The sequence below is a fragment of the Anser cygnoides genome, chromosome 4 (genome assembly GCF_040182565.1).
Source record: "Anser cygnoides isolate HZ-2024a breed goose chromosome 4, Taihu_goose_T2T_genome, whole genome shotgun sequence".
Taxonomy (NCBI): domain Eukaryota; kingdom Metazoa; phylum Chordata; class Aves; order Anseriformes; family Anatidae; genus Anser; species Anser cygnoides.
This window is the reverse complement of record NC_089876.1, coordinates 68,427,913-68,440,702: the sequence shown is the minus strand read 5'-3', so window position 1 is coordinate 68,440,702 and position 12,790 is coordinate 68,427,913. Positions and strand designations below refer to the sequence as shown.

Genomic DNA, 12,790 nt, shown 5'->3' with positions numbered 1-12,790 from the left:
CCCCGTGCCCCGCCGCCCCCCCGTTCCGTTGCCGTTGCCGTTGCCGTTGCCGTTGGCGCTGGCGGAGATGGCGGTGGCGCTGCCGGTGCTCGTCCTGCTGCCGGCTCTCCTCGCCGGTACCGACACGGGGCGGCGGCGAGCTCTCGTTTGCGGGGACGTGGGAGCGGGGAGGGTCCCGCACCATGACCGGAGGCAGGGAAGGGGAAAGCCCGAGCCGGTACCGGGTAAAGGGTACGGGCCAGGAGCCGCTCCCGGGGGGATGCCGCGGGTGGAACCGGGCGGTACCGGGCTGGCTGTGGGGAGCGACACCGGGGGCAGACAGAGGCTGGTCCAGGGCCGTGGGGACCAGACCGGCTTGTCTCAGCCTCTGGGGGGGGATCCGGGACGGGGGGAATCTCGGCGGGACCCGGGCGCCGTTAACGGCGGCTTCTCTCTCCGCAGGGCTCCTGTCGCGTCCCGGAGCCGCTGCGAGTGTGCCGGTGGGTGCAGCCTGCTCCGTGCTGGGGACCGCGGGCGAGGACCCAGAGACCCCCCCGTCCCTAACCCTAACCCTAACCCTAACCCTAACCCTAACCCCAATCCTAACCCTAACCCTAACCCTAACCCTAACCCTAACCCCAATCCTAACCCTAACCCTAACCCTAAACCTAAACCCTAAACCCTAACCCCAACCCTAACCCTAGCCCCTGGGTAGGGAGACCCCACAGCCCTCCGTGTGCCTCCCGGGGCACTGCAGCCGCTACCCTCTATATCCCAGGCACTGAGGGGGAAGCCTCAGCACCCTGCCAAGCCAGGCCACCCCTCTGGTACCCCCGCTCAGGACCTCCTTGCAGAGAGGCTGTGCCTGTCAGGGGCTGTGACCCCAGGAGATGCTCTGCAGAGCACCCCGAGGCACCTGCCCCAGCCAGTCTGCCTGTTACAGGGCTGCAGCACGCCTGCCATGGGGAGATCACTTCTTAATTCCCATCCCCTATCAGCTAGGTCTGTAGACAACCTTCCTGGGATGTCCGCTGCCCACTTCTGACACAAGACATCAGAAGGAGCTGCGTTTTGTAGCACGCCACCGATTTGTCAATATGCCCTGACACAGCCACACGCTTGCAGATCAATCTGTGCTAGGCAGCAGAAGCCAAGTGATAATTTCCCATACAAGCATGACAGATAACGTGGCACTTTATAATGCTGTGCCACCCCTTGTTGAGCTCTCGTTTCTGTGTGTGAATATGCCAGTATCCTTTGGAAGCTCTCAGAAATTATCCTGCTGAACTGGGAGGACTAGAGAAACCCATTTCAGCTAGTGTATGACTCGCTGTGTATCTGTATTCTCCAGCCTGCATGCGACATGTATGGTGTGCCTGGATGTCCAAAGGACTACAATCCGGTTTGTGGGACCGATGGAGAGACCTACTCAAATGAGTGTGTGCTCTGCCTTTCAAACAGGTAATTCTAACCTTTCTTTCACATTGGCTTCCTTTACAAGTAAAACATGCACCCTCACATCCCAATTAACTGAACAATTAGTGGCTTCGAGTCATTCACTGTCTGTTAATTGCAATTTTAGCATTTTCTCAAATGTCAATAACCATGAAATGCTTGGATTGCATCATCTCGGAGTACTGAATATTATTTTTTGTAATTCTTAAGGAGGGGCATCATGGGAGACGGGGAGATGGGGAGGGATGTTGCCTGTAGCGTTCACCCAGTGTCACATTGCCATTAAATATCATGTTTATTTCGGTAACATTTTCACTAGAGTACTTCACAAACTACCCAAGCAAATGACAAAATTGAAAGAAAATTGGCAAACCAATTGTTAAACCTACAGTTTGGGAAAAGTTTGGAAACCCCAACAAATCAAAGGGCAGACGTGGTGCTACCTGTGAAAAGGGGAGAAAAGAGGTGCAATGTTAACAATGTTACATTGTTAAGAACCTGCTCATCTTTGCTACCTAAAATGATAACGGAGTAAGTTAATAAGTGATTGACATGTAGATAGAGGGAAAAAAAAGTGTAAGCAAATCTGATACAGATTTGTCAGAAATAATCCAATCAAATCCATAAGATTTAGGGGTTTTGGCAAGATAACTGGCCTAGCAGAGTAGAAGAAACCACAAGTGCTACTCCTTGACATTAACAAGGCATTTTACATAGCTCCACTTGACATTCACATAAGAAGACAAATAGTTTTTCAACCAAAATTAAAGGAGGAAGAGAGAGCAGTTTGAAATGCTGGAGTTTAACAGCAGTAATCAAACTGGAAAATGCTATTAAATGGGATTTCCTTTAGCTGCAGTACATAATTTAATATTTGTGTAATGATTTGGATACTGAAATAAAGACAATAAAAATTTGCAAAATTACATGTGATACAATGATCTGTGCAGGGCAGTATCAGAATTCCTAGGGGTCAGGAGGAAAGCATCAGAAATGCTAAAAATTCAAGATGTAAGGAAGAGCTGCATGCCGTGGACAAATGAAAACAGAGCCTCCAAGGCTGGCAAAGAGACCAATAGCAGCTGACCACTGCGTGGTGGTCACCACATGCTGGGATGGGTTGTTACTGATTTAATTTGCAAAACAGTTAAGTAGGTGGAAAGGAAGCCTAGACATAAGGAAAAGTTAAGTTGTCGAGCATATTTATTAATAAACTTTGCAGTCCTTTGCAGGATATTTTTAAGAGCATGTCAGAAAAGCAGCTATCTGAGCTGATAAAGGATATTCGATCCTTTTTCAGAATAGAATAATGGGTTTTGAGATCCAGTCTTTTTTTTATCCATTTCTAGGATACTGGTTTTTTTAGGCATGATCCCTCAGCTCCAGGGGCGTGCATGCTGAATTCCTGAATACAGCGCTGCATACAGCACAAAGGGATCTCCAGGCAAATTTGCTACTTGTTTCCACTCCATTCCTTAAGCAGTTGTTGATGGGGCTTACGTCTTGTAATAAATGTGCATGTTTTGTGTGAAATTTGCAACATAGGATGTCAGACGCTTACACAACATAGGTTTTGACTTAGCCATCTCTTTTGCTGGCTTATTACATGATCAGAAAAGTATTTTCATCTAAAGGGACACAAGGTGGTCAGATACTATCTTGATTTTTTTTTCTTTCATAATTCAGTAGTTGGCCTACTCATTGTCTTTCTAGTGCAGCCTGGAGAGCTTTGTTTTGAAGTGTTTTACTTGGCATGAACACAAGGAGAGAACACTTGGTCTTACTGGAATGATTTCAGCTTTGAAAAATGGTCGTAAGCAATGGTCATTTCACTTCAAGGAGTGTAGAGTACAGTCCGTAACTCAAGAGGGGAGAACAAAGAGGTCTTTCTGCTCTTCTTAGCAAGCGGCATGACCAGTAGCTGCCAAGATAAATAGAATAATCTGGTGATGTAGAAATAGATACATGGGCATATCCCATAGTGAATTACAAACCACTCAGCTCTAAATTAACTTAGGTGATTCTTAGCAGTCATCTGGCAGGTCATTTCCAGCCCCTGTTTAAGCCCATTGAAGGACTTACTTCCCTGATGGCCAAGGCAGTACCACCCATGGGCTTTTTTAGCAAGACTGTGTGAGCACCTGGAAAGCCCCAGGTCCTGAAAAGCATTACGGTGCTGCAGGAGAGGTTTTGCGTCTCCTGGGCTTGATTTTTTTTTTTCTTTTATATTCCCAAGTTGCTCCTCTACCTTCTGGTTAAAAGATCCCTAATTAGTACAGATTTTCCTGACCTTTGGGTAATCACAGACCACTTGAATTTCATGAGGAGTAAAATAGCTTGATTCTATTAAGATAGAGAGACAAACTGAAGATCTAGGGCAGTCTGCATTATATCACTTTCTTCTTGCATCCACACTTACTTGGTAAACAGAGATTTGCAATTGGAGCACGGCAAACTACCATTTATTGGACTGGTTAAAAAAAAAATGTTCCCAAACTAACAGAGACTTTGCTAAAATCTCCTTTAAGAATATTCCATCATTTCAAGAACCAGACATGCAAAATGTCGCGACTCTGGGCTGCAGAAATGCACTAGGATGTGCACTGAACTCCCAAATGCAAGGGAGACATTCTGTCAGTGTTAGACTTGGTTCCCACTTCGAGCACTGTGAATTTGACTTGCATTACTGCTTTTTAATGGACACTTCAGACCTCATGGCAAGCTTTGTCAGGTGGTTTGATGCATCTCAGACTTGCAGTTGGATTTACTGTGTTCTTATAGGCCTTCTTATTAGCCTGAAGTGAGGCTGTCTCTGGTAAGTTATTTGTTCTGTGTGTCTGACTCATAAATCTTTTCATCAGTTACTCTGCAGTAAGGTTTGCTATAAGTGATTCAATTAAATCCATCGCTACATTTAACTGGGCACATGGGAGAGTCCACTTTATAAAATGTCTCTGTTACGGTGCTTCTCCTCTAAAATAATTTTCTTTTGCTTGCAGTGAAAATAAAAAGGATGTCCAAATTTACAAGAGGGGAACATGCTGATATGTCAGATGGAACCTCATGAAGAAAATGGGAAGGACAAAACCAGTTCAAATAGAAACAATACTTTCAATGTACCTTCTATGTAGTCTGTCTTAATAAATAGCTTTGCCTGTTTAAACAAGGTACTGTTTGTGTATTTAAACCTCATAGCCATAGTATGTTTATAACCTGAACTGGCGTCGCTTCCTGCAGTAGAAGTGACAGCGAAAATTACAGGGGAACATGAAGACTGGTGTAAAAGGGTGCGGCATGAAGCGGGTCTGGCAGGCCTCCTGCTGCCTGCAGGACAAACACTGGGGTTCAGTTCTGCCACAGACCCCTTGTCGTGCAAACGAGCACATGGAGCTCACTGCCTCTCTGCTAAGCACCTCTGAACGGATGGCATTTGGGTTGTTTGGCAGGCCCTCTACCTCTGGTCAAGGCCTGCGCTCGTCCTGCCTCCAGCCGAGGCCTTTGTCAGGCCTCACTGGGCAGAGGTGCACGGCGTGCCTCCTGCCTGGTGAGGGGTCACAGCCTGGTGACTTGTGCTTTGAAAACAGCGATGCTATTGTCCTGCATTCCTTTCAAAGGGCCAGACTCAGCCTTACATTACAGCACGTGCCTGTCTTCATTCCGTCAGTGCAAAGAACAGTCGCTGACAGAGTGATCTCACTCATGGCATGACGGTTATTTGATAAATAACTGTGCTTGCAAAGGAACTTTAACAACTCCAGTGTTCTTAGCTGTAGAAATGTCCCTTCAGTATTTGAAGAAAGTGTGTATAGCATTGCATTTTTTTTGCAAAACTCAGACATAAACAAACACCACTAAACAAAACAAATCCAAACAAAAAATAGCATGTTAGGCTGACAGTTATAATTACATTAGAGCACTGCTTCCAGCATAGGAATGCTTAAAGATAAAACCTTAGATGTGTTTTTAAATCTTCCTATTTTTCTGCATTAAAAGAGATAATTCAGCAGTGCAAGAGTATGTGAACTCACCAAATCTGCCCCTGACATCTGTTTTTCATATTCTGCACATTAAAATAAAATATTTCAATCAAATATTTCAGTTTCTTGATTTTTTTCCTTAGATCAGAGATCTAATTCAAAGCCTGATGGAAGTAGACCATGAAGGAACATGCCTGACTCCAGAGAAATGTCAGATGGATGTGAATGGTATTGTTCCTCAATGAGGAAAACAAGGGCTTTCTTTATTGATTAAATTCCTGACTCTTCCTCCTGTGGAAATACCCTCAACCGCCCTCCAATCCCCTCCCCCTAAAAAAAAAATGTTCAGGAAATCTGTAACCAAAATGTTCACTAGGCTTCATGCACTGTTACCCAGCACACAATGTGGGTGTGTTTTCAGGAAGAGCTACACTGCAGCTCCCAACTTAGTTGTGGTGGGTTTGGAAATGTTCAGGCACTTTTCTTCAGGCACTGTTTTGTGGATTTGCAGGTTTTCTCAGCCAGAAGCTGTACAACACTGATTTGAACAAGATGGAAAGTGTCTCTCCTTGAATTCCTAGCAGATTCTTTCAGGACTGATGTCCTGAGGTTCGCTTGGCTGTGATAAAAATGCATCAAACCCACGATGCTTTCAATGAAACATTTAAGGCTCAAAAAAATATTGCTAGCAGTTGAAAACTTTTCTACTGGAAAACATATATCCAAATGTGCTGGCCATTAGCGGTCACCCAACAAAGACTTCTCTTTTCCCTTTCATTACCAGTATTTTGTTAGCCTGTACTGCTAAATAGTGATTGTGTTTGTCCTGGGTTGCACTGGACCATGAACAAGAGCTGAAGGGCAAGAACCACAGTCTGAATCCCATAGGAGACTAGTCAGAATGAAAGGCATGAACTTGTGGGTTTTAATATTGCTCACTAGGTGGCAGCATTTTTTTTCTTTCAAATCTCATTTTATTTTACGTTCTTGGTAGAGGTGTAGCAGAAGTCTATTAATAACTTTTGTTTGTACACATAAATATTCTGTTAGAAGCTGTTTATTTTCATCTGTATTATTAGTGTCATTACAGTCCTGGTACGTAGTCAAACTCATTTTACTTGGCAGAATAAACTTGTTTTTTTTTTCCTGATCATCGAATCCAAGGATGTTTGCTGCAAGAGACTACAGTGTAGTATTTTGTAATAACTCTATTCGGTGGGCAGATACCTGTGGCATTCACTCACATGGTTACGATTGCATTGAGTTCTGTCTTAGCTTCATGACTTTTGGTGCTGGTCACATAGCAATTTTTGAAAGTTGCATTTTCAAAACATTTATGGAAGCAGCATAGGTTTCTGGTTAAAGCATTCTTAATTAAATAACCTAGAAAAAGTCATTTTCCTCTAACTGAGTCTCACCTTTACATTAAGAAAAAATTACTCTTTTTGAAGTGCTTTTTTATCTATCAGTGAGAAATTTTTTAAGATTCTGGTACACTTGTTTTATTTTAACATTTACACAGATGTGTTGTTTTTTTTCCTTGACGTTATATACAGAAGCATTTAAAGTTGACCTAAAACTGTACCTACTTACTTTAGTCTGTTCCTGTTTACCAGTAAGAGAGGCAAAGGTACTGAAAAATCCTACTGTGATGCTTTCTAGAGCAGACTGAGATGTTAAACTTGTCTTGTAATTGTCTGGTGTCCTTATGGGTCTTGTAGAATATTTCAGCGAGCGTCAAACTGTGCCCTGGAAGGGTCTGACTTTCCTGGAAATCCTTTGTCTTATCTTCCATTCCCAGCTTCAGATATTTTGGATACTCGGGAAGCTGCAGATGTCCTTAAAGGGGAAGCTGAATTGAGCCTTCACCCTTCATCTGTAATTGAAAGTCATCTCTCGAACTGAGGAGTGGATCCTTTACAAAACTTTGGGGCTGCTCTGTGATAGCTATCCACATGCACAGTCTTACTTTCCAATAATCTTTTGGAAGTTCCAAATATCTTTTTTTTTTTTTCTCTATGGGAATAAAGGAAAATCAGCTTTGCACTTACATGTGAGTCAGAGCTCTCCTGGGGATTTTTTAAATGCAGAAGTTGGTGTTCTGTAAATTTATCAATATGCTTGCCCTACAATGTGCCTGCCTTCCCTAAGCTTAAGCTGGGAGACATAAACACAGCTAGAAAATACGAAGTGGTAATGATGTGATTGTGAATGGGAAGTCAGTTCAGTGATTAAGTTTATCTAAGAGCTCTCGGGACAATATGGCAATTTCTGTGTTTGGAAGTTAGGTAGCTTTGCAACTGTAATCAACATTTAAAAAAATTATATGTATTGTCATCAGTTGAGAGCTAGATAATACTCATGTCAGAGTCAAATAGGAGAAGACAGCAAAGCAACTCGTCTGTCTGGATCAGCCAAGGTAAAGATTTCCTAAGTTTGTACTATAAGGGTCTGTAAACTCTTAGTAGCACCTTTTCTTTTATGATCTGGTTGAGCCCAAAGGGGGGAAAAGCTGCATAATATTGGGAATTCCTTCATTTCTACACAGAGGAAGAAGGATGCCCTTAAGGTGCCCTTAAAAAAAAAAAAAAAAAAAATTTAAACTCTGAAATGAAAACCAGGTGTTTGGGCTGATGAGAAGGGAAACAAACATTTGCCTACTCTTCACAGTTAATTCTGTTAAGTTACATCATCTCTTCACAGTGCTTTTAGACTCTGCAATGCACCAGTAAACCAGAAGACACATTTATGGAATAATGCACTAGAACAGGGTTCTTGTATACAATTTCAGTCATCATGAAAAGAATTGATTTTTACCTTACAAGCAGATGAGATGTTCCTGTATCAAGTAGCCAGGGGAATGTTGCCAGAGTTGCTTTTCTGGTAATTTGCTGGCAGTCAGTCTTTGGGCTGTAAGAAAGAAGGGATTTCCTTCCTCCTTTTCACCATGTGTTAGTTCCCTGATCTAGAAGAAGTCTCTCTCACTGAAGGTTTACTGTCAGGTAGTGCAAATGAACAGTTGGAAGAAAAGTGGTCCAAAACTTAAAATATAGTTCAAAAAAAAAAAGTAGGAAATCCATACATATGTGCATATTTCATTCTCTTGTCCTGTTAAGGTTGAAAGGATCGAAATAGAAAACCAAAGAGATACTCAGTGATGCACAAGAAAAACACAGAGAGGGGATGATCTCAGTCTTTCAGGAACACTGATTTTTTTTGTCCACTCAACAATCCAGTGATTGCGCATTCTCACAGCTCTGGGCTCCGCTCCATTCTGCTACTCTGAGTATGTTTGATCTCCGGACACTGAAAGAAAGCAATGAAAAATAGTCTTAAGCACATTCCTGAGATTTTTTCCCACCGCCACTGCTCTGCTGATGCACCGTGCAGCTGTTAGCAGAGAATCTGCCAATTCTGACATACAGACACTCGATTTGATTTTTTTTTTTTGGTGGGTCCTGAGGATGTAACAGTGGAGGTAGATAGACACCAAACCAAAGGCAATAATGAAAGGGTAGGAACTTGTACTTTGGCCCCGCCAGGATTTTTGCCTACATGCCAAATGAAGAGTTCAGCATTGTTTCATTTTGTTGTCCTCTTTGCTCTGCAGCGAAGTGGTTCACTTTATGCAGAAGAAGTACATGGGATCACTCATGCTTTAGCTAGCAAGCCTGTGACAGAAGCTTTAAAAATACCCAGCTGGAAAACAGAAGTCCCAAGCCGACCGAATCACATTTAGCCCTAAAGCATTTAGCCCAACCTCCACATGCTAGTGCCAGCATCTGTCAGCTGTCTAGTGAGCCAGCTGGGTGAATGGGTATTTCCCTGGGATAGAGCAGCTAAGGGAAAAGATCTGGGTCTTTTTTAAGAGTAATCAATTCCCTCATTCAGTTGTCTGCCAGGTCACATAAGGCCTTTTGTTGGCCAAGTAGGGTAAGAAACAAGACAAGACGCAGGGAGGAGGACTTGCTTTCTTGAGGAATGCTGGCTTGCCACACACACTGCACAGCAGCCAAAGGTTGCGTTATTCGCGTAACATCACTGGTGTATTTACTGCTTCGTAGTGATGACAATGAAATGCAGCAACGCTGTGGAGAAAAGGCAATGAGGAAAGGATAATATAGGTTGCAATACTGGATCCTCTGCTTTAACTGCTTGCTGGTTTGAAGCATGGCCACAGGCTTCCCCAGGACATACCTGATAAATCGCTGACAGAAACACTTGGGATCAGGGAAAGGGACAAGCCATAAAATCCTAGGGCAAGATATGTGTGCTGCACAGGCATATGTCCAACTTCTGCAGCAAGATGTGTTTGAGTCACCTGTAAATTACAGATCTTTTTTTTTTTTTTTTCCTGTTCATAATTTCTCCTAATTTCCAACCAGAACCTCTCCTGGTGCAATTTGAGTCCATTCCCTCTTGTCCTATCGCTGCCTCACAGCTTTAGGAAAGACAGGGAAATTCATATTTTTATTTGTTTATATATTGATCCTTGTTTGCTACCCTCTCAACTAGGGACAGTGAGTGTCCAACAGCATGTCCCTTATGCACATGCTGGCTGGCAATCCTCCTTAGGAGTCCAAGTCTTGGGAGGAGGTACACGGAAAGACCAGTGCTCTCTGTGAGGAGACCTAACAGGAGGAGGCCATTTGGGGCCCTCAGGACTAAGGGACTATCTCTGCTGTCAGTGTCCTGCCTGATGTCACCCTATCAGTCTGTGTGACCTGGGGGTGGGCACACACAGGTGGCCATGTACCTTGCCTGGAGAAACCTTGTGTGAGTCACGGACTGCTCACAGCATCCTGGGTTCTGTCAGCTCAGTTTCAGGCCTGCGGTTTCTGATCTGGAGGCGTTCCTGTGCCTCTGAGACTGAAGACAGTCATTTCAGATGGCTAGTCATAGAATCATAGAACCATTTAGGTTGGAAAAGACCCTTAAGATCATCAAGTCCAACCAACAACACAACACTACTAAGTCTACCACTAAACCATGTCCCTAAATGCCATGTCCACGTGTCTTTTACTTTCAGGGATGGCGAATCCACCACTTCCCTGTGCAGCCTGATCCAATGCTTAACCAACATGAAGAAATTATTCCTAAAATGCAATCTAAACTTCCCTTTGGCACAGCTTGAGGCCATTTCCTTGCATCCTACCTCTTGTCACCTGAGAAAAGAGTACAACACCCACCTTCTTTCAGATAGCTGTGGAGAGCAATGATGTTTCCCCTCAGCCACCTCTTCTCCAGAATAAACAATCCCGATTCCTTCAGACCCTCTTCTCTATACACGCTCAAGCAAATCAATATAATTCTCATAGTAAGGAGCTCAAAACTGAACACAATATTCAAGGTATGGTGTCACCAGTGCTGCGTAAAAGGGGACGACTCCTAGTCCTGGACAATCCCTAGTCCAAGGACTTCCCTAGTCCTACTGACCACACTATTGCAGACCAGGATGCCATTGGCCTTCCTGGCCACCTGAGCACGCTGCCTGCTCAACTGAATGGTTGAGGTTGGAAGGGACCTCTGAAGATCATCTAGTCCGGCCCACCTGCCAAGCAGGATCACCTAGAGCACGTTGCATAGCGTGGCATCTAGGCGGGTTTTGAATATCTCCAGAGAAGGAGACTCCACAGCCTCTGTGGGCAGTTTCTCTGCTTTGCAACCCAGGCCTCTGCAAGGCGCTGTAACCTTGAGGATGCTCTGTACAAGGCCACAGCATTCGTAACCCGTGCCGGCACCTACAGAGGTTCAGATTGGGAGGAGGGATGTGCGGAGACAGAGCTCATTCACAGCAGCCCACAGAGACACACACCCTCCCCAGAAGGTCTGAACCTTACCACTTTAGGCAGCAGGAACTCTGGATGTAGCACCTTTGGCCGGGCAAGCTCCAGGATCCGCGGGGAAGCTCTATAGCTCAGTGCAGCTGGTGACACACGCCTCTCAGGGGACTGGTAAGGTCTGGAATCAGAGAGCTATGGCACAGCCACTCACAGTTATTCCCCCACAACAGTTAAACAGGCCTGCAGCTGAGGTGTTTAAGTCCCGTGCTTGCACAAGGGGAGACAGCTGCAGGAGAAAGCAGGATTGTCTCATGGCCACTTCCAGTGTACAACCCACTCATCCCATGAGTCTATAGGTCCTAACCCCAGCAGACTCCCTGCTCTGCATTTTGCCCTCTGTTACATCCAGGTCTCCCAGCCTTACCTTGTTTATCCTGTGCTTTGGTCCCTCAAGCATCTCGGTGGCCCTGCACTGAACTCTCTCCATTGTTAATGTCTTTCTGGGGAGCCTAAATTGGACCCATACCCAGACTTGCTCTCACCCAGGCGCAATAGATGGGAAGAATCTTCTCCTTTATTTCTGTGGTTGCACTCTTGCTGATACAGAGTGCACACTGAATTAGTGCTGAGGGGAAGGATTTCTCTAATGTAGAGGAGACATTTTCCCCTAACTGATGCTAATGCCCAAAGGCAGCAGAACCACTTACTGTTTCCTTTCAGATCATTTCACTCATGTAGACTTACAGTTCTGACCTCTACAGAGCTACGGACCATAAGGACAGAGGCAGGGTGACAAAGTCTGTCCTTTGTAGCCATCAGCACTTTTGGCAGTAGCATAACCTTGTTAAATGAGCATGGTGATGCAAGGCAAATGAATCCTGCTGTGTTATATGTGTGTCCAAATTCTTCCATAAGGACTCCTGGTTTACATAGGTGACATGGGATATGATCTCATTTCTGCTCTCCTGCAAACCTCTCATCCCGCAATTGCTATTACTGCCAGTCACGCTGAATTAATGTTACTGTGAACTCTCCTTTCCTGCAGAAAGCAATGTGCTATTGGGAGAAACTGCAATAAGCCCCAACATGTTCTTATCTGGAGTCTAAGCATGTTGCTATTGACGTGCTGTATTTGGACTGGCGTATATCCTCACGCTAATGGACATTTTGCTTTATTGTAGCTAATGAAAGACCCAGCACTAAAGAAAAGGAAGTCCCTTAAGCCTGTCTTTGGTCACTTGATGGAGAAACTGTGGGACATACACAGTGCTGTACAGCAGATGGCAGTGAGAGGCCTGGGCAGGGTGGTCAGTGGAGCACCTGTGAAGGTGAAACTGACTTTGCAGCCCCCAGCTGAAAAGATACTGGTGAAAAGTTGCTCAGGACTTAAAAGAGACTGAACAGATTCAGAAAAAATAAATGTTTTTTGGTAGGACCACATTCCGGTCTCTGAAATCAGCACAGATACAAAGGAAAAATGGACAAAATGGGCATCTTTGGCCTAAGATTTACTCTGTAATTGTTTTTAAAAAGCACTAACCCTTGGAAGTAATGGTTAAAAAGGGAGGTTAGAGGCATGAATAGTGAGAAGCTCTT

At 44.4% G+C, this 12,790-nt stretch overlaps 2 protein-coding genes across 2 annotated transcripts in view; one reads left to right on the top strand and one right to left on the bottom strand.

Moving 5' to 3' along the window:
• Nucleotides 1–7: 7 nt before the first annotated feature.
• SPINK2 (serine peptidase inhibitor Kazal type 2) lies at nt 8–4,600 on the top strand. Its single transcript, XM_048067769.2, has 4 exons — nt 8–116; nt 442–479; nt 1,331–1,440; nt 4,434–4,600. The coding sequence occupies exons 1-4, from the start codon at nt 68–70 to the stop codon at nt 4,477–4,479; spliced, it is 243 nt and encodes an 80-aa protein (XP_047923726.2). The 5' UTR covers nt 8–67; the 3' UTR covers nt 4,480–4,600.
• SPMAP2L (sperm microtubule associated protein 2 like) overlaps nt 3,085–12,790 on the bottom strand; it is a 29,655-nt gene continuing 19,949 nt past the window's right edge. The window contains exons 9-10 of the mRNA XM_066996574.1: nt 8,229–8,717; nt 3,085–3,355 (exon numbers count right to left, since the gene is read on the bottom strand). The gene's annotated coding sequence lies outside the window, so the exon portion shown is untranslated. The remainder of the gene's footprint in view (nt 3,356–8,228; nt 8,718–12,790) is intronic.